The sequence below is a fragment of the Poromitra crassiceps genome (genome assembly GCF_964638095.1).
Source record: "Poromitra crassiceps genome assembly, chromosome: 4".
NCBI classification, from domain to species: domain Eukaryota; kingdom Metazoa; phylum Chordata; class Actinopteri; order Beryciformes; family Melamphaidae; genus Poromitra; species Poromitra crassiceps.
In genome coordinates, this window is record NC_139626.1 from 36,344,575 (window position 1) to 36,371,077 (window position 26,503).

Here is a 26,503-nt window from a genome sequence, read left to right on the forward strand (position 1 = left end):
ATTTTAAGCGTGGCCTATAATAACATTTATAATCAGTGCACACGGATATCAGGATTGACACGTCTTAGATTACATTAGAAAAGCAAGAAGCAGCGAACAATGTGTTTTGCATATTGCTGCATCACATTTGCTTTGTAAATCAGTTTTGTCAAAATTAGCTTATTTACTCAGTATAGCTATTTTTATTTTTATTTTTATTTATTTTTACAAACTACTGACAAAAATGGGTGGACCCTGTGCAGTACCTCTGGGGGCCCGGTACCATGGGCCCCGTACCCACAACCTATGCCCACAACCATCTCAATGCCCACAACGCTGACGCTACGCGCTCCAGAGTCAACCACGTGGTGTGTGACGAATGGTCAGCTGACAAGCCGGGGGAGGAAGAGGAAGAAAGATGGAAGGGAACAGAGACGAAGCAGAAAAATGCATAAATATAGCATCCAAAGCCCTCGAAGCTGGAGATAAAGAGAAAGCGGCGAAGTTTCTCAATAAAGCCGAGAAGCTCTATCCAACTGACAGAGCCAAAGGTAACGATTGTTGTTGTTGACTTGGCTGTCCTGTCCAACAGTCAAAGGCTAGCTGAGACTGGCGAGGATAGCCCTACTGAAACGTTAGAATAACCAGTTGCTAGCAGCTAGCGTTAGCTAAATAGTTAACGTTTATAGTTGTCGCTGTTTAACGCAACCTAACGCTAGCTGTCAACTGTAACGTTACACTTGTTTGCATACATCACAGTATAACAACAATAACACCTACGGGTACGTAACGTTACTAGGTTAGTTATATAAGCAAATAAGCAATAAACAACGTTAGCGTAGCGTTTATAACAACACGATCACGTTCAAAATAATATAATAGGCCTACGTTAACTAGCCAGTGTTAGCTACGGGCTCTGGTGCAGAGGATTGAGTCGTGGCTAAATTTGGGAACGAATTAATGTTAGCCCTAGGCTTTCATTTCGCCTACTGTGTAGTTGTAGGGAACGGTGAGCAGGGATTTCAGCCAGGGCAGAGGAGGTAAGCGACAGCGAGGTAAACAGGCTTGCCAGGCCACAGACTCCCTTTAATGAATGAATGATTGACCCTACCTAGAGGGCCTACAGATTGAAGTATAGCATTTCGTGTAGGCGAATCCAGTGGAATGCCCACTACTGTTTGAAAGAAGAGAGTAGGCGGCCGGGTGTGAGGGTAGGATTGACAGGGTCTGTACCTTCAGATGGTTTGTAAATGTAGCATAAAGTGCTTTGCAGCAATATCTTTTCTAGTAGCTAATGGATCAGTGGTAAAGGAAAATGTGTACAGATTCCCGATTGTAGCTTCTCAGTTGTAAATTGTAACTCGTTACCTCCTCCTCTGGAATAGAAATGACTTGAAACAGAAAAAAGAGAGTTCAGCCAGGTCTTTGGATAGATCGATAATGCAATCAGACTCACATTGACAGTGATCCCAGTGAGTAGGTTATCAAAGCATGGCTGGAGCTTGACAAGTAACGTTATATAGATGCTGGGTGCTAGTGACAATTAGGAAAAGACAAATTGCTGTAACAGTTACAGAAATATGTTAAGACACATCAGTAGTATTAATAAAAGCACATAGAGGTTACTCTAATATAGATGTCCCACCTTCAGCCCCTTATAGGTGGTAACACTTGTAGGGTGTAAAATAAATCAATTAGGACTTGTATCCTCACAACCACCACCCTATGTGGTAGACAATTGATTAATGGATGATGTGAGTTTGTTCATTCTAGACCATCTTGTGTCACGACCTCACTGTCTAACCTAATGGACTGTCAGTGTCAGTGTCTGACATGTGGGCAGCTTGAGAAAATGAAATTGTATCCCATTGTTTAGAGTGTCATACTTGTAGAAGGTCAAAAGGCTCTGTGACATTGTACATGATATCTCATTATTAAATGTTTAATTACAAGTAAGTTTGAAGATATTGTTTCCCCATATATTGTAGATACATGACCCGATATTCTGCAGTCTCAATGTTGTGCACTGTGCTTTTAGTTGCATGTATCAACAAGCACATTCCAACTGTAGAAAAAAAGTATCACACAGTTTAATGCTGTGAGCAGAACCTGAGGTTTAGAGATACATAATCTCTACTATTGTATTGAAAAGGTTGTTTTCCTTATGTCAATGCTCTGCAAGTAGCTGTGATATTTCATGCTTTTGTGTCTACATGACATGGAACAGTGTTAGACATAACCTAAAGCAGGTGAGTGGGCAGTCCATTCACATTTTAGTATGACAATGACAAAGAAGTTAAGGAGACAGAGTAAAGGCTGGAACACGCCAACTCAACTTGAAAGGACTAGCAGCAACGAAGGCTGACTGTTGCATCACCTCATGTCGCCTGTGTCCCCACACACCACAAAGACTACCGCCCATCAACAGGTCAACAACTTGCACATACGTTCTGCACCTGTGTGAGACCTAGGACTGCACATATAATACTAGGGCTGCAACTAACCATTATTTTCATAAGCGATTAGTTGTTTGGTCTATAAAATGTCAGAAAATGGTAGCAAATGACGATCAGTGTTTCCCAAAGCCCAAGATGACGCCCTCAAATGTCTTGTTTTGTCCACAACTCAAAGATAATATCAGTTTACTGTCATACAGGAGTAAAGACCTTTTCTCTTAAAATTGTACTCATAACGATTAATCAATTATCAAAATAGTTGTCGATTCATTTTCTGTCGATTGATTAATTGATTAATCATTGCAGCTCTATATAATACAAACCGGAGAGCAAACAAAGCAGCATTTGCCTAGCATTTTCACATCACTCTCACTCACCACTTAAACGGTCAATGACTACGTTTACATGCACACAATATTCAGCTTTTTGCCCATATTCGGAAAATGACAATATTCCGACTAAATGAATAATCCACTAATATTCCCGTTTACATGCACCCGGAGCTCGCCCTCCCCGACATGTAAGGGAGGGGGGAAGAGAGAGATGCACGTGGGCAGAGTTTTTCTGTTGAGAATAAACAGAGGATCACTTGGTCCATTTCAGGATCTTGCTGCTGGAAAGTTTGGCGTTGCGATATTTGCACATCCAAGTTCTTCATAAAAAGTAGGCTACTAGTAGCCTATGTTATTACCTCGCAGGCTCGCAAGCATTGTGGACTTCCGTGGGCACCACTCTCTTTAAATATCTCTCTCTTTAAATCGATGTCTCATCTCCCAATCAGAAATGTCGGCTTTTCTTTTTGCATGACAGAGATGATGGATTATATGATTATATGATATCGCCTCTTCTAGAGCTTTCTAGCACACATCAGTTGACCACAAACAGGCAACATGCGTCGCAAACTGCGGTAAAAGCCCTGATTGAGACGCATATTCCGAATGCGGTGTATACATGATCAAAGAATCCTCCTAAAACCCGAATAATACTGGAATAACCCAGATGTCTTAACTCATTCAGGGCCAATGACGTCTTTGACGTGTTATCAGGAATAGCCCAGAGGGCCAATGACGTGTTTGACGTGTTTTTGTTTTTATTCGTGCAGCGCATAGTTAAAACACTTCCCCAGCCTGTCACATGGTATCAGGTCCCTAAAACCTCAAAGACAACCGACAACACGCGATCAAACACATACCGCAGCTGTTGTTTTGAAATTGAGCAAGAGCAAAAGCAGAAAACGGATAAGGAGCTTGCCTTGTGCAGACAGGAGAAACGCCATTGAAACGCCCCTCGCGCGCTGCAGGAGCTGGTCGCTTTCCTGTGTGCCAGCCGGAGAAAAGGGGAGAAAGTAATCCACAGATGCGTTTGATCATCGGAGGAATGAGGAAATGATCGATCAGAGGGCGGTGAGGAGGACGTGTTGAATAGCCGTGGGGAAAACGGGAACGATCAAATAGCAGGCAGGATAGGACAGTCAGGGAGACATGGACGAGGACGGGTGCACCAGAACAAAACAAAATAAACACACGGCAGAAGCGGCAGTCAGAGCAGCCCGCTGTCTGTTCTCAAGAGCTATTCAGTTGGTTCATGAAATCGCTGGGCTGCGTGCCCTCCAGTGTTGCTCCTGGCCAATCCCGGCGCCACAGGGCGTGGTTATTGCTTATCCTATGTGGGGTTAGAAATCACGCAACGAAGGGGGATCGTGTGTGTGTGTGTGTGTGTGTGTGTGTGTGTGTCTGTCTGTCTGTCTGTCTGTCGGTGTGTCTGTCTGTCTGTGTGTCTGTCTGCACACTCACTCACACTGCTGTATTGTTGAATGTAAAAAAAAAGCACTTCATGTGTATATATATATATATATATATATTTATTTATTTTCATTTGTGTCATAACGAATAGTATTTACATGTCTGATGTCAATACAGTTCAAAATAAAAGAATTGAGAGCGAGTTCTGCTTGAGAATGTGTATTTTACAGAAATTGACTTTTCTCCTGTTTGTCATCCCAGAGAGACCTATTGGGTGAAAACAGGGTGTATATAAATGGCTATAAGTAGAGTACAGAACATGCTAAAAGCTCACTTTTTTTTTCCTGGTGAACCCAGAGACGTACATCTTCATTTTGAGGTATTGCAAATCACTCTGGTGCTAATAGATAATTTACTGTGGGTCTTGAAAGATGACCAACAATTATGAAAATCTTTGGCCTGTGCTAAATATTGGCAGTCCTAAACTGGCCATGAATGAGTTAATCGGAAAATGCTAAATTCAGAAAAAGGGCAAATTTGGAAAATGCAACTGGAATATGCTGTTTCCATGACCCTTATCAAATTCAGAATATTTTCATTTTCCGAATAATAGTGGAATATTGTGTGCATGTAAACGTAGTCATTGACTGTTTGTGGATGTAAACAACATATCCTGATTTCAGAAACCTGGATAAGCCGTTATCCCGGGTTTTGAGGAACCTGATTATGCTAGCTGGAGTACTCCAAAAGAAGCCGGGATACTGTTGCATGTATACATCTTATCCTGGTTTCTGACTGCAGCAGACTAGACTACCTGCGCAGGGACGGTTTCAGCCAAGTCTCACTTCTGGAGCGATGAGGAAATGGAGTTTTGTATTTCAGTGATGAAAGAATGAAATATACTTGGCAGTTTAGATTAAAGAAAGCATTGGAAATGCTGACCTATTCAAGTCTGTAGTGTACAGAGACTACAGGACGAAGGTGTTGTGACGGGGAGAGACCACCGTGAAGAGGGGATCCAAGGGATCCCACACAGTCTTGGCCCAAAAAAGGTGCATGATGTCACACACCCAATAAATAACGAGCGAAAATCAAACATAATGATAATGATGCTGGTTTGTGCTGTAAAGATCACAGGCACCTGTAGGGGGTGTCCCGGCTGCTCCCCTGGTAGAGCGCGTAACACAAAGGCTTAGTCCTGGCATGGCCGACCCGGGACGCATGGTCCTTTTCCACGTTATCCCCTCTCTCCCCCCCTTCCTGTCAATCTACTGTCCTATCCAATAAAGGCAAAAATTCCCCCAAAAAATAATTTAAGAAATTATATATATAGCATGCAGTAATCAGTAACCAGGATACTAGAGCTTATCGTGTATATACAGGGATATGAATAACCAGATTTATCTGTGTCCCATGTAAACGCCATATCCCGAATATGATCAAAACCAGGATAAGCCTCATAACCGGGATACTCAAGTCCACGCAGTCAATGTTCAAAATGATTCTACCTCTCTTGTCCCTCTCTGGTATCCTTTGTTATCCTATAGTGATCACAGACCACCAGAGCAGCCAGGTTGGTAAAGACCAGCATGCTGTGTGTCTGACAGCGGTGTCAGAGAGGAGGATGTTGTCCAAGTTATGTTCCATCATGGACAACGTCTCCCAGCCACTCCATGACAAGCTGGTCGAACACAGGAGCACTTTTTCAGTGCAAGACTGATTCCACCCAGATGCACTGCCCCCCCCGGATTGAAAATTTTGTCAATTTTAAAGTAAAATGCTTCAATCTGGTGCACTTTGAGAGCAAAATGAAGAGGCTAGATCTATAAAGAACTACATACATCATGTTAGATTAATATCCTCTTTACTGTGCTGTTGCTTTAAAATGATACAAAAAATAAATGTCTCCCCATATGATATAATTTATATTCTGCATACAGGTCACATGGCAGAATACTGCTCAATTAAATACAATGGCCCATCTACACAAACATGACTTACAGGGGAGTTACTTACCCATTCACTTCAATAGAACTGTCCCCAAAGTCTAGCCTCAATGCAAAATCTGAATGTTGTGAGTTATCTCTCTTCCTTCTATAGCACACAGAGAGGAAGCAAATTGTTGCATTTCCGATCAACTGTCGCATTCAAACATCAATGACAGATTAATAGATCTGGGGACCGGGGCTATTTTTCATTTTTTTTTTTTTTTTTTTTTTTTGGTGTGGAAAATACCGAGGTCATGACCTCGGTGTCCTCAATGGTATCTACGGGCCTGGATGCACCACAGAGCACCACAGGAAGTCATTCCTGCCTGTGGCCATCAAACTCTTTAACTCCTCCCTCAGGGCATCAAACTCTTTAACTCCTCCCTCAGGGCATCAAACTCTTTAACTCCTCCCTCAGGGCATCAAACTCTTTAACTCCTCCCTCAGGGCATCAAACTCTTTAACTCCTCCCTCAGGGCATCAAACTCTTTAACTCCTCCCTCAGGGCATCAAACTCTTTAACTCCTCCCTCAGGGCATCAAACTCTTTAACTCCTCCCTCAGGGCATCAAACTCTTTAACTCCTCCCTCAGGGCATCAAACTCTTTAACTCCTCCCTCAGGGCATCAAACTCTTTGGCCCCTATCGTTGCATCGGCGCAGTTTCTAGGCCGAGCGGCAGGCGCAGATCAAAGCAGTGGGCGTGGAAAGGCGCACTTGATATCGTCGTGCTGGCGCTAGATGCAGCCCAAAGCATTACAACCACGCCTTTTAGGCGTAAAATTATGCACCGTCATGCTCATTGGATAAGTGCAATAAACGAATCGCACGCTTGCCTTTTTAGCTCCAATTCCAGTGATCCCGCAAAACCAGACGAAAGCCAAACGCTCTGCCCCCCCCCCCCTCCCTTCATCCAGCCTGTCTGTCTGCATTATAGGCTATTATTCCATATTATTATGCTTCTCAAACCAATCTAACTGCAGTTTCAATACTGCAAGCATGTAAATACGCTACACTATAGCAAGATCAAAGTGAAAATAATGTTCTATGCATCAGCTAGAAAAATATAGCCTATTAGATTGGTGAAAGTTTGTCCAGAAAGATATCATTTTCTCTCGCCTGCTGCAGGAAGGATGATGCACATAAATATACCCTACATTATGTCAAGTCATTGCATAAATGTGTTTTTATTGTAAAACTAAATGTGAAATAGGGCCAAGTTATTGGAGGGACATCACAGTATAGCAGATGCCATTAGAAGCGCGTTCCGAAGCGCGTTCCGCTGTTACTTCTCTAAATCACGTTAACTCGACAAGGGGTATATATATGCCCAGGAGGACATATATGTTTCACATAGGGTGGTGTTTTCATTTCGAGGTTTTATTTGGTCCAATATTGAAATGTTGACAATGGCAGGCTGTGTTACCATTACACATTAATTTAGAACTACCTTTTATATCTATTTTGGCTCATTTGGTGGCTATTTAGTAGCGAAATGAAGAAACACAATGCATGCTGGGAACTCAGAGAGAGAGAGAGAGAAGGGTGACAGAGAAGAAGCAGTGAAGGCAAAGAATAGGCCTGCTTTTCAAAAGCGCAAAGCGCTAAATGTAGGCCAGCTCCCAAGATATCACTAGGCTGGTATTTAGCGCCGACACGCCCACTTTGGGACTGCGCCACGCCCATTCGGCCTAAAGCGCATTTGGCAGCCTAAAGCCTATTGCTATCTTGCCGAAACAGGCGCAAGGCACGTTTTTTTGCGGTTAAGGCCCGTAATAGCGCCGATGGCCTGTGGGAGAATAGAGCCCTTTAACTCCTCCCTCAGGGCATCAAACTCTTTAACTCCTCCCTCAGGGCATCAAACTCTTTAACTCCTCCCTCAGGGCATCAAACTCTTTAACTCCTCCCTCAGGGCATCAAACTCTTTAACTCCTCCCTCAGGGCATCAGACACTTTGAGTCAGTCAACATCATAGCCATGGACTCACTCCACCCGTCTACATGGGGGGGGGGGGGGGGGGTCATTTTAAAACAAAATGATCAGATGCTGAGTGGGAATGCATGACGCATGTAAATCAACCCACTTTTGTGATTCATTGCGTTTCAGGCAGTCTTTGCGATGTGTTTATTGCGCATGTTCATATTGCGATGACGATGAAAATACGATTAATTGTGCAGCCCTAGTTTATATTCTTCCCTATCTGAGTGTGAGCAACTGTAGCATGGTCCTAATTTCCCCCCGGGATCAATAAAGGTATTCTGATTCTGATTCTGCCGTTTACGGACATGATTTCTGGGTATTGAAGTAAAAAAAAAAGTAAAGGCTGCCTCTCACTGCTCCCTGGAACCACTAACATTCAAAGCTGCCTAGGCAGGGGACGTCACATCATAGTCTCATGGTTAGAGATGCAGGTTTGTGACAGGAAGTGGACTGGGTTGAGTCGTTGGGCCGTGGATAAATCTGCTCCAGTAGAGCTGCTCAGTGGCCAACAGCAGAAAACTGTTCTGGGCGTCTCCTAGGTGCTAATATAACTGTATGAATATGAAGCAGGGCTTTGCTGGAAGAGAGCATCTATGCTAAGTTAGCCGTCTTCACATAAATAAAAGCTTGAAAGAGATTACTCTCTAAAAAAAAAGATCCCCTGCCCACATGGCTGGTAGCATCAAAGGGGTCTTGTCACTGTAAATTAGTACCTGTATTTTGGCAGGAGACAGGTGGCATCAAGACACCACCAATGCATATTGTGTTGTGTAGTTCAAGGTAGTATAGAGGGCTAAGTTGAGTACGCAGTGGCAGGATATTAGTCCGCTTGCATATTGCACTCATGTTAAGAATGGATTGTTTATGGATAAGCTCTTGTTTGTCCATATGGCTCACACTGCAGCCATTCCTAATCCTACCCTCACTTTGGAGGTCCGTTACAGCCTGGACACTTGCATGATGACACAAAAGTAATGACTTGTCATTGCCTCGTATTTGTCTTATATAGAGTGCCAAAGTCACGCCCTCTTCCGGGCTCGGCAGGGGGCCTAAAGCATTTCATTCAATTTGAATTTCCCATTGACATTTTCGTAACATCCTTATAAAGGTTTTACTTCAGCTATATACAGAATCACAAAAGACCATAGAACATTTCACTCTGACCACATTTAATGAATGACATCGGCCTAGTTTGGAACACTCCTCCTCCTCATGCCACATTGATTGTCTTCTCCTCCCTCTTCCAGTCTTGTTGGATGCGTTGACACAGAATGGGAGCTCAGCGGGGAATGGTGCATATTGCCGGCGACCGACGGACGGCTCAGAGAGGACCGGAGCCCAGCCAGAGAGGGAAAATCGAGACTCTGGAGCCGGGGAGTCTAAGGGCTTCAACAAAGAGCAGGTTGAAGGTGTGCAGAGGTGAGGATTGCAGTCCATCATCTTCCATGCTCTTGTTTTCCTTCACTTCTGTCTGGTATTTGTCTTTCACTCTTATTAGCCGCCTCGCTCCCCCCTCCCCGTCGGGCAGTTGGTACTGTCCTCTGTCCCACTTCAGCTGGTCATTCTGGTGCTCTCCTACAATGCAGATTAGAGGGCCAGTTTCAACCCCCCCAGTTTAGCTGGTGAGCGTCATGCTACCTCAGTGCATTTAAAGACATTGCACTTGAGTGGTGGACACATTTTGCCAAACGACATCAAAGTGTTATATTAACATTAAACATGTTTACAGCCTGGTTCAAAACAGGATTTTGGTCTACATACTGTAGGTCATTTCACCTTTCGTGACAACTGTATGGCAGTGAATTCTTATGTAACTCATTTAGAGTAAAATAGACGTTAGAAAAGACTGATGTTTTGGGCGTGATTGACAGGTTGCCTGTCCAGTGATCGCACAGCTTGCTGATCACAGACTAATAGCAGGCAGCTCTGTCTCTGTCTCTGGTCTCACGCGAGCTGTGCAACAACCCCAAGATGGCGACGGCCATTCTCTAGGCTTCAAAACAGGCGTCCGAAAACCAATGGGTGATGTCACATTTTGTATATGCGGTCTCTGGTTTGGCCAGTAAACATTGAAATCATGTCGATTATTAGCCTCCACAATGAGCCGACTGTTTTTCAGTCAAACAGTCATTCACTTTTTGATTGTTAGTTGTTATCCCTCAATCTGCTTCATTCTTTGACCTAAAGATCCCGTCTCTGTCTTTCTACTGATAGCCTTGTCTTCTATGCACCCCTCAATCTTTCTGATGTATTAATTGAATGTGGAACAAAGAACCCATGTCTGGGTGGCCAACATGACCTGGGATGTGGGGATTTTAGGTCTTCAGACTCTTCCTGGCGTGCTATCAGGGTCACTGACAAACTCCTACAAGCAACACATTCAGACTTGAATAGCCACTTGAAACAACTGAATTTCCTGTGATGGCGGAAACTGTTTTCAGTCGTTCATGTTTAGGTCTTTCATCTGTGGCTCAATGAGGACAGTGCAGTCTCTGCATTGTTCTGCACACACTGCTATCGCTATGGGAACCTCTCAGGCTAGAGGCTAGGCTTCTTGCTCCTGAGGGGAGGGAGAGAGACACGGGGGGGTGATTTGGAAAGGGGAGATAAATAATGCAACCTCAGGCGTCTGGGTAGTGCAGCGTAGGGCTGCACGATTAATCGTATTTTCATCGTCATCGCGATATGAAAATGTGCGATGAACACATCGCAAAAGTGTTATCGCGTTTTCTTTTTTCTTTTTTTTTACAGTGCACCTGAACGCAACATGCAAGATACCGGCTGAATAAGTGTCCAAATGTTCATGTCATTCTGGCCAATACACTTCTGTTATAACATTTCAGTCTGGAATATGGAATATCTTTCAATAATCGTTATGACTAAAAGGCTAAAAGTAATCTCATGTGTAAGAAATGACTGTTCTACATTGAAGTAAAAATCTAAATACCGTAAATTCCGGACTATAAGCCGCGGCTTTTTTCCCGTTTTTTGGCCCCTGCGGCTTATATAACGGTGCGTCTTATCTATGGATTTTTTCAGAAAAAAAAAAAAAAATACAAATAAAATCTCTCTTTTTTAGCACTCTTTCTAACTATAAATCCACTTCTGTTTTAATTTCCTCTCTTGCCCTCTTTTCACCACACCGCGGACACTGTGTGCACTGTAAAAATAAACAACGGTGGTGTTGTGTTATGTTGTTTTGTTGAAATGTTACGGTAATACGGTAAATGGGAGCTTCCTCAAACAGCCATCTCTTTCCCGACAATCCCCTCTGTGCGTGACCACTTACATATGGTAATTACGGTAAGCAAACGGCCACTCGGCCATCAACTCCCTCCCCCGACTACCAGGAGAAAATCACAAACTTCGGCGAATTCACACAAAGGAAGATCAAGGAATATTCACAACAAGACGAGCAGTAGAAGCAACACTCTCACTTACCATGGGGAAGGTACGCAGAAATTCACACGACGCAGCTTTCAAGTTGAAAGCAGTCAATCTCGCATTAAAAGAGGGAAACAGAGCAGCCGCGCGTAACCTGGGCATCGATGAGTCAATGGTGAGGCGTTGGACGGTGCAGCAGGAGGAACTGTCTCAGCACGGAATATTATAGGAGTGTGAAAACATCCACAATCACCAACGGGTTCCAAAACGCTGGACTGCTGCGGGATGAAGAGGATGACGCCGCCACAGCTGGCGCTGAGGGCCGTCAGAGGCTTCAGAGGCTGTTCGATGCCGACAGTGATGAAGAGGAGTTCGTTGGTTTTGAGTGACAATGAAGGAGAGAGGAGAGTGGTTGACGAAGCCACCCTGAACCTGTTCGTTTCCGACACTGAAGATGAGGACTTTGGTGGTTTCAGTACGCAGGAAGAAGAGGAAGACGAGGATTAGTGACTTGACTTCTCTGGTTACAGGTTTGCTGCACATATAGCCTATTGTTGTGTGATTTTGTCTGGGGATTAGTGACCTGACTTTTGTTTTGTTTTGTTGAAATGTTAATAAATGGGAGCTTCCCCAAACAGCCATCTCTTTCCCGACATTCCTCTCTGTGCACGAACCCTTTCATATGGTAATTAAACATCAAAACACCCGCGGCTTATAGACCGGTGCGGCTTATAGAAGAAAAAAATAGTCAATTTTGGTCCCGCGGCTTATAGACCGGTGCGTCTTATAGTCCGGAATTTACGGTAATTAACTTGTTGGTTTTGGATTTTTTTTAGCTTCAAGAGTGCATTTTTGTTCGTATGACCCTCAACACAGGCTTTGAGAATCCCGTGCCACTTACTGATACGTATGCTTAAATTAACACAATCATATATTGCAAAATGAATTTAGTGTAATTTAGTGTAATTTCACTGTAATACTTCAGAAGTTGAATTTGAAGTTCAGCATTAATACATTTGTCATTTTTTGTCTTAGACTTACCTTTGTGTGTTATTGCAATATAAAACTACATAATTGTGAATCGATTCTAGATTCTGGAATCGAGAATCGTTGGAATCGAGAATTGATTCTGGAATCGGATCGTGACCCCAGGAATCGGAATCGGATCGGATCGTGGCTTAGCCGGATCGGAGCACCCCTACCCATTAATATTTTTGTTTATAGCATTTATTTATTTATCGCAGGTCATATCGTCATCGCAATATTGAACAGTGTTATCGCACATCGCAGCTTTTCCTCATATCGTGCAGCCCTAGTGCAGTGGTAGATTCCCTGCCTACCGACGCGAGGGTTGCAAGTTCCATTCCCTGTGTTACCTCCGGCTTGGTCAGGCATCCATTTGTAATGTTACACACGCGAGCAAAGGAGGCAGGAAGGGACCCTGAACTGGGGGTAACCCACCATTCAAAACAATGAGCGCGGATGTGAATTTTGTAAATAAACAAGACGCGTACGTGGCCTGAGCTTCGGTTTTTAGCCCGAATATTACAAAAGACCCCATTGATTCATAACAGGTCTAAAGTCATGTAGTAGTCGGGCGCACTTAGTGACAAGCAAGACAACAGTAAAACAGACAGGTTTTTGTATTGAGTTTAGTGTCAGTGGGTGTAAACCATAAGAGAGTGAGCCCCATACCCCCAGCTTTGCGTAGCAACAACACCGGAAGTAATGCTGCCTTCCAGACACCTGGGACGTGGGTGTTTCCCAGTGGAAAAGTCCCACCCCCCACCTTCAAAGCATTCCAGAGCACAAAGGCAAAATGCAACCAAGAAACATGGTGGACCGCAACAAACTTTTTTTTGTTTCGCAAATAGCAAGACAGCTTTACAACGAGCAGAGCACCCTCCTTACATATTTAAATGAAAATGAGGAGCAGCAATGACACATAATGTAACAGACTCTATTATACATTTTTATTTAGGCATTTAATACTTTGGACTACATACTCCATGGTTGCGGCCATTGTTGTGTGACGTCAGACAACTGGTTCCCAGCCTAGTGGGGGTCGATTTTTTTCTCCCAGTTTTCAAGTCGGATCTCCCACTTTGAGGGCCATTCCAGCGCACTTTTCCTAATAGGAGGCCAGAAAATCCGAAGGTCCCAGTTGTCTGGAAGGCAGCAAAAGTCTAGAGTGACATTTCGAATACAGGCACAATTGGCCGTGTCTGCAGGTGGGAAGGCGGATTAAGGGTATGTGTCCTGGTCGCTGCACTAGTGCCTCCTCTGGTCAATAGGGGGGGGTGCCTTGGGTGGAATAGCTTGATCCTCCGGGCTCTACGTCCTGCCGGTGAAATGCCTCGCTGTCAGGTGAAAAGAAGCGACTGGCGACTGCACATGTATGAGGAAGCATGCAGTACTCTACAACTCTCCCCACATGATGCAACCCACACAGCCTATTGCAGTTGGACTAAGGGAGTTAGTTCGCCCCCTGCTGGTTTAGTTACCAAATCCTTTGGGAAAGCTCCAGTGGGTTAAGATATGTACTGTAACAACATGTCTTGATAGCGATCAGGATCACTGTGTTCTAGTAACAGTCTCACAGTGAAAAAGTGCTGCATGTGACCTCATCAGAAACACTTGGTGTATGCCGCCATAATACCCTGACAGGTTTACATCACATTACAGTCATTAAGCCCACTTCTACCTGACACAAGCAGTGGTGGTCTGGTGAAACACTTGAACCTGTCGCCATAGAAACACACACATAGTAACATTTAATTCGACAGCCACACACAAAAACGTAATCTGCATCCAGTCAATGCAGCTCTCCTAGTTACCATTGTTTATCTCTCATGTCACGGCACGGTGGCTCAGTGGTTAACACTGTTGCCTCACAGCAAGAAGGTCCCGGGTTCGAACCCCGGTCCTGGGTGCTCCGGTTTCCTCCCACCATCAAGAAAGACATGTATGTTAGGGTTAATAATACTCCTGTCAGTGCTCCTGACCAAGGCACTGGCAAAATAACTGGAGTTGGTCCCCGGGCGCTGCACAGTGGCTGCCCACTAGCCTGGGTAAACCCATCCCCCACGTGACCTGCTCTCAGACCTGCTCTCAGTCGCTAGTGACTGGGAACTGAGAGAGCAGGTCACGTGGGGGCTGGTTTTACCTAGGCTAGCTGCCCACTGCTCCTAGTTCTAGGAAGGTTCCTAGTAGAGGATGGGTCAAATGCAGAGGATGAATTTCCCCAAGGGGATAAATAAAGGATAACTTAACTTAACTTAATTTAACTTAACTATGTCACTCATTTTAGATTCCAATATGACTGTCATCACACACCACGTTAACTGGTGTACGACCCACAAGCAATGCCAGTTTTTGACTAGTTATATACCGTATATCATGCTTACCTATAAGAGGTTATGCCCCTGACAATTACTTTTCCTAATACGGTACTAAGTTTTGTCCATGTGGATATATAAATGTGCTAACATCATATGACAACTGTTTGTTTTTTTCTCTTTCTCTGTCTTCTGCTGCTCCTTTTTTCTGTACACTACTGCTATTTTTGTCTCGTGTCTTGTAAAGGGAACATTGTATATATATATATATATATATATATATATATATATATATATATATATATATATATATTATATATATATATATGAATGACCAGGAGCTATTAGGCTGGACAATTGTTTTATTTAGTCAGTTTAGCATGATGAACCATCCAGACAGCTTATATTTCACTCCAAGCTGTTTTGCAAAAAGCTGTTTTACAAAGAGCAGAACTGCCAACATTGTCATTCCCCAAGAGCATATTTAAAAGCAGCTGTTCCCCATGAGCATATTTAAAAGCAGCTGTTCCCCATGAGCATATTTAAAAGCAGCTGTTCCCATGAGCATATTTAAAAGCAGCTGTTCCCATGAGCATATTTAAAAGCAGCTGTTCCCATGAGCATATTTAAAAGCAGCTGTTCCCCATGAGCATATTTAAAAGCAGCTGTTCTGACCGGGGGTTCAAAAGGTGGCAGCCAAAGGGCATGATGCAACACAATGGGCAAATTCCAGGAGGAAGACCTCAGGTTTGATATAGAGAGTTTGTGACCTGCCTTTCTGCCACTTCCTGGCCAGAGTACCAGAGCCCATGAAAGAGAAGCGCTAGCTTGTGGATGCTTACAAAATAGAGCTGTTACACATGAGCACAATATTTATAATCCTTTAATATTTGTCCCTCTGTCAGAATAAAGCGGTGTAAGGACTACTATGAAGTGCTGGGTATCAGTAAAGAAGCCAATGATGATGACCTGAAGAAGGCCTACAGGAAGCTAGCGCTCAAGTTCCATCCGGACAAAAACCAAGCGCCTGGAGCAACAGAGGCCTTTAAAAGTAAATATGCAGATTTATAATATGCAACTATCTATTGTGAAGCAGAAGCCATGCTAAATGTGATATGAATGTTAAATATGTCAACTCATTTACTTTGACTTTGGTCTAAGTTAACCCCTGATGACTGACACATGTTGATGCCATCAAAAGAAGCCTGCATTGTTGACGTGCTTGCTATTGTGAACTTGAATCAGAGCTCCCACACACCTGGGGCCAGTTGCACCAACTGGTCTTACACTGGTCTTAAGCTAAGTTGGTCGTAACTTTACGACCTAACAGCTACGGCGGTTGCACCAAGACGGCTTAAGCCCTCTTTTCACTACGACCAGGCGTAACTCTTACGCCTGGTCAGGAGGAGGCGTAGTGCCTGCCTGTAACAGCGATCTCCGTGTCTTATCAGCGGAGACCTTTTTGAGTCCTTACCGTCATCGTCGTAACACAGCCAGTTCTCCGTCTTTTGAAGCATGATGTTAGATTACAACAAACTAGTTGTGTGGCTTAGCCTTCCCAAATGTTGCCGTTAACTTTTTAGAATTTAATACATAGAATTGGGAACGTTACATTCAATTTCATTCAGACTGTCTGTCTGGCTCAATCGCCGCCATTTTTCCCCCGGAGCGAGGGAGGGTGGGATGAGGGAGGGTGTAGTGATGCACATACAGTAGTGGCTGATAGAGCGTAGTGGCACAGTGACGCTCCAAGCAGGTCGCGAGGCACATTTTTTGCAACATCATCCAATCAGGGGGCATTCCCTGGCAATTCACATGGACGCGCATTGCTACGACCAGCATAGTTAAGACCAGACGTAAGCCGTGTTGGTGCAACAGGCATAAATCCACTCTAAAGACTGGTCTTAACTAAGACCGACGTAGGAGTTACGACCAGGCATAGTTAAGACCACTTGGTGCAACCGGCCCCTGGACTTCTTTTTTTATGCTTGACTGCGACTGGCTCCAAAACACTCTAGCCCTCGCTGTTGGAGGGAAATAGTGTTGTTTGTGACTGGTTTTTATTGACATAGTAAAATAATGTTGTAATCCTTGATTTGTTAAAGTGAAAAACAAACTAATACTTAAAGTGAGACCAGTTGATGTTTAGTACAGTTGATGGTTGACAGATTTTTTTTTTTTCAGTGTGATTCAGATTTAGTCGTGGGAATTTGAGAAGGCGTCATGCACAGGTTTTGAATATATATTCAGACAACTGGAAACCAGATGAGGCAGTAATGCTGGGCTCACACTAGAAAGATCTAGCGGGTTTCAAAACTTGGTCAGCAGAGGAAGACATGTGGCTCCAGAGTCGAGGAACCTAAGCACCTGACTATCTGGCCATTACATGGCATATTTGATTTTGGAATGATTTACCTCCAGCATGACTCTTTTTCAACCTATCCTGGACACCTCATGTCTGTCTTCCTGCAGAGATTGGCAACGCGTACGCAGTGCTGAGCAACCCAGACAAAAGAAGGCAGTACGACCTGACGGGAGGGGAGGAGCCTAGCAGCCCGGGTCACGCACATGGAGCAGGGTTTGACTTCCATAGGGGCTTTGAGGCTGACATCACTCCTGAGGACCTGTTCAACATGTTCTTTGGAGGCGGCTTCCCCTCGTGTAAGCAAGCGCTTTATTCATCTGCTTACATCACTCGTTGTTTTTCTGTTGAATCCGATTTTTGTTGCATGTGATGTATGAGAGGTGAAAGCGAGATAGGACCATGCCACCTGACTTGGGTTTATTTGGTGAATCCTGAGATAATGATTTAATGACTTCAGCACATTGACCTTTCTGGGATATGAAATCATAACCTCGGTCATTAACATTAAGGGAGGTACAAGATTTGATGGGATAAGTCATGTCGTCAATTAGTGCAACTGGAAAGCTAACATTCTCTTCCTGTCCACAGCGAGTCCACACACCTTCACCAACGGCAGAGCGCGCTACAGCCAGCAGACAGATCAAAGACAAGAGAGGGCAGAAGAGAGGGGAGATGTACGTACTAAGTAGATGGGGTTGGATTTTGTAGAAATATCTCTTATACGAAAATTGTTTCTGGATTTTATTTGAGTCATAGTCAAAATACAATCGGAGTAGATGTAAAAATACAGCAGCTACATGTCTTGAATATACAGTGCGTGTTGTTTAAACTGACGTAGTCAATGTGCTTTGTTTGTAGGGTGGTTTTTCAATGTTTATCCAGCTGATGCCCATCGTGGTGCTGATTCTAGTGTCTATCCTGAGCCAGCTGATGGTGTCCACTCCCCCCTACAGCCTCTACTCTAGACCGTGCGTGTATTTATCTGTGTACACACACACACACACACACACACACACACCAACACACACACTCACTGTTTGTCCCCAGGGTAGGAAACTAACTTGCCATAGTGGTTGGAAAATCACAGGATTTGGGAAATGTAGTCCACTTCCTACCTTGTTTACAGTTTTAACCAAATGTTGGCGGCTCAATAATCCATATGCCAGGCCCCACGTGCGCTTACGCTGTTACAGCCATCTATCTATCTAGCTATCCTATTTTCCACATCTATATTCGTTGTACAGTCTGGAAAAATTAAACACCTTGAGGAGGTCAGACTTTCCGCGGTCCTCTTCACACGTCTTGTGTCTTCTCCATCGCTCCCAGGTCCACGGGCCAGACCGTGAAGCGCCAGACAGAAAACCTGCACGTCGACTACTATGTCACCAGAGATTTCAGATTGGAGTACAAGGGCTCAGCGCTGCAGAAGATTGAGAAGAATGTGGAGGAAGATTATGTGTCTAACGTCAGAAATAACTGCTGGAAAGAGAGACAGACAAGTGAGTAGCCATGTTCAAAAACCATCCTCACAGAATGAGCTCACTGAATGCAGTAGCCTCTGCATTCATTCAACTATTAATGTATTACAGAACTGACTTCTTCACCATGCTAAATTCAGTCTTTAGGGAAATGCACACTCCAGTACATGTCTAGTGTTACGTGGTTGTTTTATTGGATATATAAATAAATGAATAAATATATATAAATAAGAAAATATATATATACACACATATATACATGGTTATTTGATCATCAAGCCGTTTTATAATTGGTTATACTGAAAAAGCTTCTTGCAGACACATTTTTATACTTTAAAATGTGAATTTGTTTAGCTTGCCATGTGTGCTGCTTGATTTGTAACTGTGGTAACACTGTTTGATTGGACCTTTGGTGTTTTATTGCTCACACTTGCCTCTCTGCCCGTCTCACCCAGAAACAGACCTGCTGTATGCTGCCAAGGTGTACAGGGACGACCGTATGCGCAAGAAGGCAGAACTCATGACTATGGATAACTGCAGGGAGCTGGACAGACTAAATGACCTATTCAGAGGCGGATGAGCTGGACGCTTTTAGATCATATAAATATATATGAATAGATATATGTACATGTTTTTTTAAGGAGAAATCTTCGAGCTAGGAGCAAAAAATGCCTATTGAATACTTTAGCCTTACTGTGGAAGTTTTAAGTTATCCCTCTCCCCACATTCCCCTGCTTCTTTCCTCACTCCAGCCGCGCCCCAGGAATCGCCTTGCTGCATCTCACCAAGCAATCTACCTATAGTGTAGAAAGCCCCACCCCTCTTAAGCCCCACCCCTCTTCTTTTTTATAGTGTAGAAAGACCCACGCCTCTGATCCTTTTTTTACTCTGCTTTTCTTGTGCTTTCCTGGAAACAAGAAGGAAAAGGACACTTGATTGTAAACTACAGCGATGTGCTCTGATCGCTTCAAGTAGCAAGACACCAAGAGGCATTCTGCATAAGCAAGTCACAATCTTTAGAGTAACTAACCGCATCAGCATCACCTGCTTGACATAAAAAAATATGTTGGAGACTTTGTAGGTTCATCTGGAGATGCTGTCTCCACCCAGATCCATAGCAGTTCTTAGAGAGAACACAGAAAAACCCTGCCGAATGCTTCCTAGCTACCTGTTCACCTGCAAGTGTGGATGGAGTTCCATGGACCATGAACAGTTGTGGTTTTGCTACTGAGGACATTTTATGCTGTCTACTCCAAAATGTGAAGTTGTTGGGACTTACCATGGAAGGACATTGAAACTGTTATTGTTCACGAATTGTTGTACATTTTCATTTTTGAATGTTTTGAAGTTTATCGCGTTATTTAAGTAACTGAGAAAAACAACATTTTTTGTTTAATGCTCGACTAATCATTTGAATAAAGTAAAAGTTATTACCATAGACTGAATGGATGTGTCTCACTGAATCAAATATGAATTTATGTTTCTACATCTACGAGAACTGTTTTTATTGTAGCTACTGCATGCTTGATTCAGATTTGACACCTATGTCTAGTAGTTGCAGCATTGTATTAATAAAGCTCAACTGGGTCAATACATTTATATGGTGAGGAAAAAAATAATTGCGATCGTCTTGAGTGCTATCAACTGATAGGGAAATCTGTGCAATCTGTTGAATAATTAGGTCAGTCATGTGCTACTCAAAACTTCAAGATTATCATTGCTATAATTTCACTGTTTACTCAAAACTTCAACATTATCATTGTTTTAATTCCACTGCTTAAATGCCTTGTATGTGTTTATAAAGGTATTAACTGATAAACATGATGCGTCACAAAGCATGCATACGCAGGCACACGTCTACTTTTTATTGACATCCTGATTGGTCAATCACTGGTCACGTGACTACACTAAACCCGGAAGAGAAACTAACAACATCACAATCAGCTACGGCAGGTCGGTCTCTGGAAGTATGTTGATTTCGCAGTAAGTAGCGAAGAAAATGAAACTGCAGTTGGAAATGGTGTCAATCCGACTCTGAGGAATAAGTCAAGCTAAACTAATCTAATTACTTGACCTACGCTACGTGCCAGGAGAAGCTGCTTTCTGGCTCCTGCGTCGAGTGGACGGACTGACGTTACAGTATGCAGTACCACAGCCACATCTCTGTGTTGTTACTCTTTGGTTTGTACTTCTGTGGCTGTATCCCAGATGTGTCTTGCTGCAGAAAAGAGCCAGAAACTCCAGACTGGCGAATGACTTTGAAAACCATTCGTAACGGAATACACAAGATTGACAAATACCTAAATGCTGCATTGGACTTGTTTGGTGGACGTGATGGGCTGTGCCATTATAAATGCAATGATGGTAAGCTCGGGAGACTGACTTTGTGGAATTCTTCAATGTGGTGTTTATACAAGTTTTGAGCTATAGACACAGTATCTCCAGTGGAGTAAACCATTAATCAGACACTGGTTTTCTTCTACTGTTGGTTAACTTAGCAAGATAACCGAGGGTAGGAGGACACCACTGATAGTACACTATAGGACACACAACATCTTTAGCCTTACCTTCAGTGATGGGCAAGCTACTTGGAAAATGTAGTAAGCTAAGCTATCAGTTACTCTCGATTAAATATAGCTAAACTACATTGAAGCTATCCCCAGAGAAATGTAGCAAGCTAAGCTACGAGCAACATGGCAAAAGCAGCTTGCTACATCAAAGCTACTGTTTTTCTCACATTGAATCAACTTCATGTCAAAGAACAACTTTCCACCAAACAAATAGGCAGGCAAAAAAAACTCATTTTGATTGTTTATTATATTATAAAACACACTGAAACTCTCACTGGCACAATATTCAAAAACAGAACGTCTTCTTCATCACTGCCAGTGGCTCCCTCTGGCTCTGCCATCTTTCAAAGTTCATTGCTGATGTGACTTCGCTAGCACATGACATATTTTGCCCTACCCTTAACCAATCATCAGTCTTCATGCCTAAACCCAACCCAATCAGAGGCAGAGTAGTGCCGGGTCTTGCTGCAAGAGAGGCACGGGTGAGACAACAACACTTGTTGTCCTTCATAATGGAACTGGAAGTGCTTTATTGGCTACACAGGCACACTTGACATATGCAATGTCTCCTCCTGTTTAATCCAAACCACAGCAGAAATCTCCACTGCGTGCTTTGCTCTCTGGCGAGTAGCTTGTAGCTTTTGCGGGAAGCTCCAAGCTACTTGGGTCTATAAATAGCTTAGCTACTGAAAAAGCTCCTTGGTTCAAAAGTAGTGAAGCTACCACCAAGCTACTGAGAAATGTAGTTAAGCTATGTAGCTTCGCTACTTGTAGCAAGCTACTGCCCAACACTGCTTACCTTTGCTCCTTTTTCTTAGGTTACAAGCCAGCACCCCGTCCTGGTTACAAGCACCCCCCACCCAATGGATGTGGGTCTCCGCTGTTTGGATTTAAGGTAACTATAGACCATGGAAGTTTTGGAGTTAAAGTGCAACTTTGTCGACTTTCAACCAGCTTTGTTTGTACCATTACAAAATCAGTAGTATGCAAATTAACAATGTTTAACCTCATCTTGCCTGGACCGAGAGCTCCCTGTTCATTCACAGAACCTTCTGGGATCAAATGTCATAATGATGTCATTTGGTCGAGGAAGTTCTGTGAATGAAGGTAGAGAGAGCAGTAATAATAGTAATATATAGTGACACCAAAGTAGAATGAAGGTAGAGAGAGCAGTAATAATAGTAATAGTGACACCAAAGTAGAATGAAGGTAGAGAGAGCAGTAATAATAGTAATAGTGACACCAAAGTAGAATGAAGGTAGAGAGAGCAGTAATAATAGTAATAGTGACACCAAAGTAGAATGAAGGTAGAGAGAGCAGTAATAATAGTAATAGTGACACCAAAGTAGTGGCAAAACTGCACCAAATGACATCATTTGGACCAGGAAGTTCTGTGAATGAACGGGGAGCTCTCGGTCCAGGTAAGATGGAAAGAAGTTAAACATGTTCATTTGCATATATACTACCAATTTTGTAATGATACTAAGCTGGTTGAAAATCAGCGCCCACCCAAAGCCCACCATTTGTTTCACAACGTACACAGCAAACCAAAAACGCACAACTCCTGGGCGTCCAGGTAGTGTAGCGGTAGATGCGGTAGGTGGAGCAGCGACCGGGGCAGCAGGGGGTGGGGGGCGGGGAATTGACCAAGTACAATTGGGGAGAAAATGATGAAAAATTCTGAAAAAAAATATATATAAATATATGTGTGTATGTGTATGTGTATATATATATATATATAAAATGCACAACTCCTGTACAATATTGTCTTCAGTTTGACATAGGAATCCCATCCATGACCAAGTGCTGTAACCAACATGACCGTTGCTATGACACCTGCGGTCGCGAGAAGCACGACTGCGACGACCAGTTCCAGGTGTGCCTCGAGACCATCTGCAGGAACGTGCAGAAGACTCTGGGATTGGCACAGAGTGTCCAAGGTAAGAGGCAGCACAGTGTGGGATGAGATAAGATGGGCTTTCATCTTCAAGGTGTTGTGCCAAAAAATTACTACTGTAGCTGTCAAAAAATGATTGCCATCAGATTGCAGATATTTAAACTGGTAAAAGGACTGGATGTAAAATAATCCAGTTATAAGGATAATTGCAAAATATATATTTTTTATTTTACACATCCATAAATCAGATTTATTGTAGTCTAGTTTCCAAATATAATGTAGGCCTAAACAAGGATATTAGACATACCAAACACATATAAACATCGGAAACAATAATATAGTATTGTTATACATATGTTATATATAGACGTATATAAACTGGGCAATACAGCTTTAGCAGGCTGCACCACAGACAGCAATCAGGCCAATACGTTTTTGGCAGACAATCACTTTTTTGCAGACATTTTTTACCATGTGCGCATTTTTTACCACGTGCGCAGCCTGCGCAGCGCGTGGTCAAGAGAAGGCGTTTCATTCAGTCAGGAATGGATAGTGGTGATGATGTCATCAGTGATGATGTCATCAGTGATGATGTCATCAGTGATGTCATCAGTGCCAAACTTGGGCTTTTGAAATGGTGGTGATGTCATCAGTGATGCTGATGTCATCAGTGCCAAACTTGGGCTGCTGAAAGATGTAGTTTCCTCAAATGGAGTTGGGTTGCATGAGGTTGCCTGGTTTTGACCTGATGCTGCCAGGTGGTTTGTTTTTGTGTGATTGGGATCTCAAGATCTCGTGTGAATCCAGCTGCCTCGCAAGGTTCACTTTTTGTCACCTAATCACTTTTTGGCAGCTAATTTTGGCACAACACCTGTTGAGTCTGCTGATGCTGAGTGTAGACTGTTACAGAAGAAGACATGCTGACGGGTCAGGGCCTTATGTTTGGATGACCATAGATGTGCTTACAAAAAAGATGCGAGCTAAGGAGAGTGATTGATGGGATTTTTAGAGCAATTAATAGTGAGTAGAAGCAAGGGGATATGATTTGGTGGGGAGAAGGTGACGGTACTTTTGAAAAAATAAAAATGGCAGAAGATGAGGGGGGTTCCGTTCCACTCTCTCAGAGCCAGGAGGGAGAAGAGTCGAGACAGGATGAAGGAATGGCGTTAGACCGACAAAGGAAATTAGTTTGAATTCAACTGCCACTGGATGGAGTATAGGCAAGTGACACGGGACGACTTGGGGGCTGAGGACAGAGAACTGCAGCTTTCTGGAGGAGTTGAAGGGGTTGCAACGTGTGTTTCAGCTGGCCGGCTAGAAAAGACTCGGAGGTGGATTAGTTTAGACGAGACTAAAAGCTTGAACATGGTCAGGAGTTGGATTAGTTTAGATGAGATTAAAGCTGGAACATGGTCAGGAGTTGGGCTGAGTCCTTGATAAGGAAGGGTGTATTAGGCAACAAGAGTCACAGAAGAGGTAATGAGTTGGTGATGAGGTGACCAACAATGGGAAAAGCAAATTAGAGCTATAGATAAACATGGATAGCTATAGGGAACTAGCATAAAGAAATAGGCCAGTATTCAATGGAAAATATCCCTAGTTTGTGATGTCTATTATTGAGTATCTGCACACCCCCAAACAGTAATTTCCAAACTGGCAAATGAAATTCTGATAATTCAGATTGAGATTTCGATTGTATAATAATCCCATCCTCCCTTAATCAAACTGAAATGTTGTTTTTGTTGTTGTTTTTATCATTTCTTTGCATTGTATACTGTCGTGTGCAGTGAAGTGAGTTACCTCATGTCTTTCGGCCTAACAACATGCTGTAACACTATTTGTCCAACAGATGGCAATATAGAGGTGTATTTAAAAACTGCAAATCTGTAGCGTATACTCTATATTGTGTTTACAATACTTAAATTACCTTTTTTTAAAGAATAAATGTAAGACTAGCCTAAATGAAATGTAGATTCCAATATTTGTAAGTTTTGAGATGCAGCCCTGTTTCGACTGTTCCTATGGACATGTGTCACATGAGTCATGACGGTGACTATGAGTCCAAATTAGTTGTACTGAAAATCAACTACAGTAAAAGGAAACCGAAAGAGAGGAAACAGTGGCTATAAAATGCAAGGAAAACTAATATACTTAAAAATAACTACAATGAAGCAACCAGTAGTAACACACCAGTAACTTGAAATGTATTTTAATCCATTTAATGGTCATGGTATTTGTATCTAGAAACACATGTGTCTGGCTGTGTGTTTGCTCATGTTCTTCCTCTGTCTCGGCAGCTTGTGAGTCTGCGGTGACTCTGTTGTTCGACGCTGTGATGCACTTGGGGTGTAAGCCCTACCTGGACAGCCAGCGGGAGTCCTGTATCTGTCAGTATGAAGACAGGAGGGAGCTGTGAATGAACTACACATGGAAGACACTGCACACCAAACTGACAAAATGAGCCAAGCCACAGACTTTCTTAAATCTTCTCAGGGACAGAGCTTCGGTGGCCTACACTGGTGTGTTGTTGCTTGCCTCTCTTTAATGAGGTTGGTAAAGGCACAGAGACGCATCTGTTAAGTCAGGGGTGGCCAAACTTTTTTGAATGGGGGCCAGATTAGATAATGTGAAAATACCTGGGGACCAGCTGCTTTTAACACCATGGGTTACAAAAAAATCACATACAAGACGATTGTACTCTTAAGGATTTTGTTTACCTTCTGAAAACATTAGTTCTGCCTGCATTGTTCCTACTTGGTGCTTGTCTTAAGTTGTCTTTGAACTGTATGATAGTGCTGCCATCATTAGGTGAATGGGGAAAAAACGTAATGTGAACTTGCTTGATTAACCAGTACTGTGTGGAGGGCTACGTATTTCGAGAGACAAGCTGGCGGGCCATTTAAAATTGGTCCATGGGCTGTAATTGGGACTTTGGACATGCCTGTGTTAAGTGAATGTGGGATTGTCATAGTTTTTAGAGTGGACAGTTAATAGGTGACCTATGCAGTAATTATGCTATTTATTTTTTGCTGATACTTGTGCCTTATCTCTGTCAGCCCTGTGATGGACTGACAACCTGTCCAGGCTTTTCCCCTTGGTTTTGCCCAGTGCATGCTGGGATAGATTCCATCACCTGTGGCCATGGAATCAGCGGGCAATTGAAATTAATGAATTAATAAATATTTGTTTCAACCATTTCTTATGCATTGCTTACTTTTTTACTGAGACACAGACACACACACACACACACACACACACACACACACACACACACACACACACACACACACACACACACACACACACACACACACACACACACACACAC

At 43.1% G+C, this 26,503-nt stretch overlaps 2 protein-coding genes across 2 annotated transcripts; both read left to right on the forward strand.

Moving 5' to 3' along the window:
• Window positions 1–388: 388 nt before the first annotated feature.
• On the forward strand, window positions 389–20,133 carry dnajb14 (DnaJ heat shock protein family (Hsp40) member B14). Its single transcript, XM_083635152.1, has 8 exons — window positions 389–530; window positions 9,391–9,562; window positions 15,771–15,916; window positions 17,338–17,526; window positions 17,819–17,904; window positions 18,089–18,198; window positions 18,557–18,729; window positions 19,164–20,133. Exons 1-8 carry the CDS (start codon window positions 398–400, stop codon window positions 19,286–19,288), a joined length of 1,134 nt encoding a protein of 377 aa, XP_083491278.1. The 5' UTR covers window positions 389–397; the 3' UTR covers window positions 19,289–20,133.
• Window positions 20,134–20,629: 496 nt separating this feature from the next.
• pla2g12a (phospholipase A2, group XIIA) lies at window positions 20,630–26,372 on the forward strand. The gene is made up of 4 exons (XM_083636158.1): window positions 20,630–21,072; window positions 22,097–22,173; window positions 23,053–23,218; window positions 25,473–26,372. The coding sequence occupies exons 1-4, from the start codon at window positions 20,850–20,852 to the stop codon at window positions 25,589–25,591; spliced, it is 585 nt and encodes a 194-aa protein (XP_083492284.1). The 5' UTR covers window positions 20,630–20,849; the 3' UTR covers window positions 25,592–26,372.
• The last annotated feature ends 131 nt before the right edge of the window (window positions 26,373–26,503 follow it).

Bases quoted from the DNA above. Each gene is read 5' to 3' on its own strand.
- dnajb14 (XM_083635152.1), top strand. From the start codon at position 398: ATGGAAGGGAACAGAGACGAAGCAGAAAAATGCATAAATATAGCATCC. The intron at 18,199-18,556 runs GTGCGTGTATTT...CATCGCTCCCAG, and splicing joins TACAGCCTCTACTCTAGACC to GTCCACGGGCCAGACCGTGA. The intron at 18,730-19,163 runs GTGAGTAGCCAT...CGTCTCACCCAG, and splicing joins CTGGAAAGAGAGACAGACAA to AAACAGACCTGCTGTATGCT.
- pla2g12a (XM_083636158.1), top strand. From the start codon at position 20,850: ATGCAGTACCACAGCCACATCTCTGTGTTGTTACTCTTTGGTTTGTAC. The intron at 21,073-22,096 runs GTAAGCTCGGGA...CCTTTTTCTTAG, and splicing joins CCATTATAAATGCAATGATG to GTTACAAGCCAGCACCCCGT. The intron at 22,174-23,052 runs GTAACTATAGAC...TATTGTCTTCAG, and splicing joins CTCCGCTGTTTGGATTTAAG to TTTGACATAGGAATCCCATC.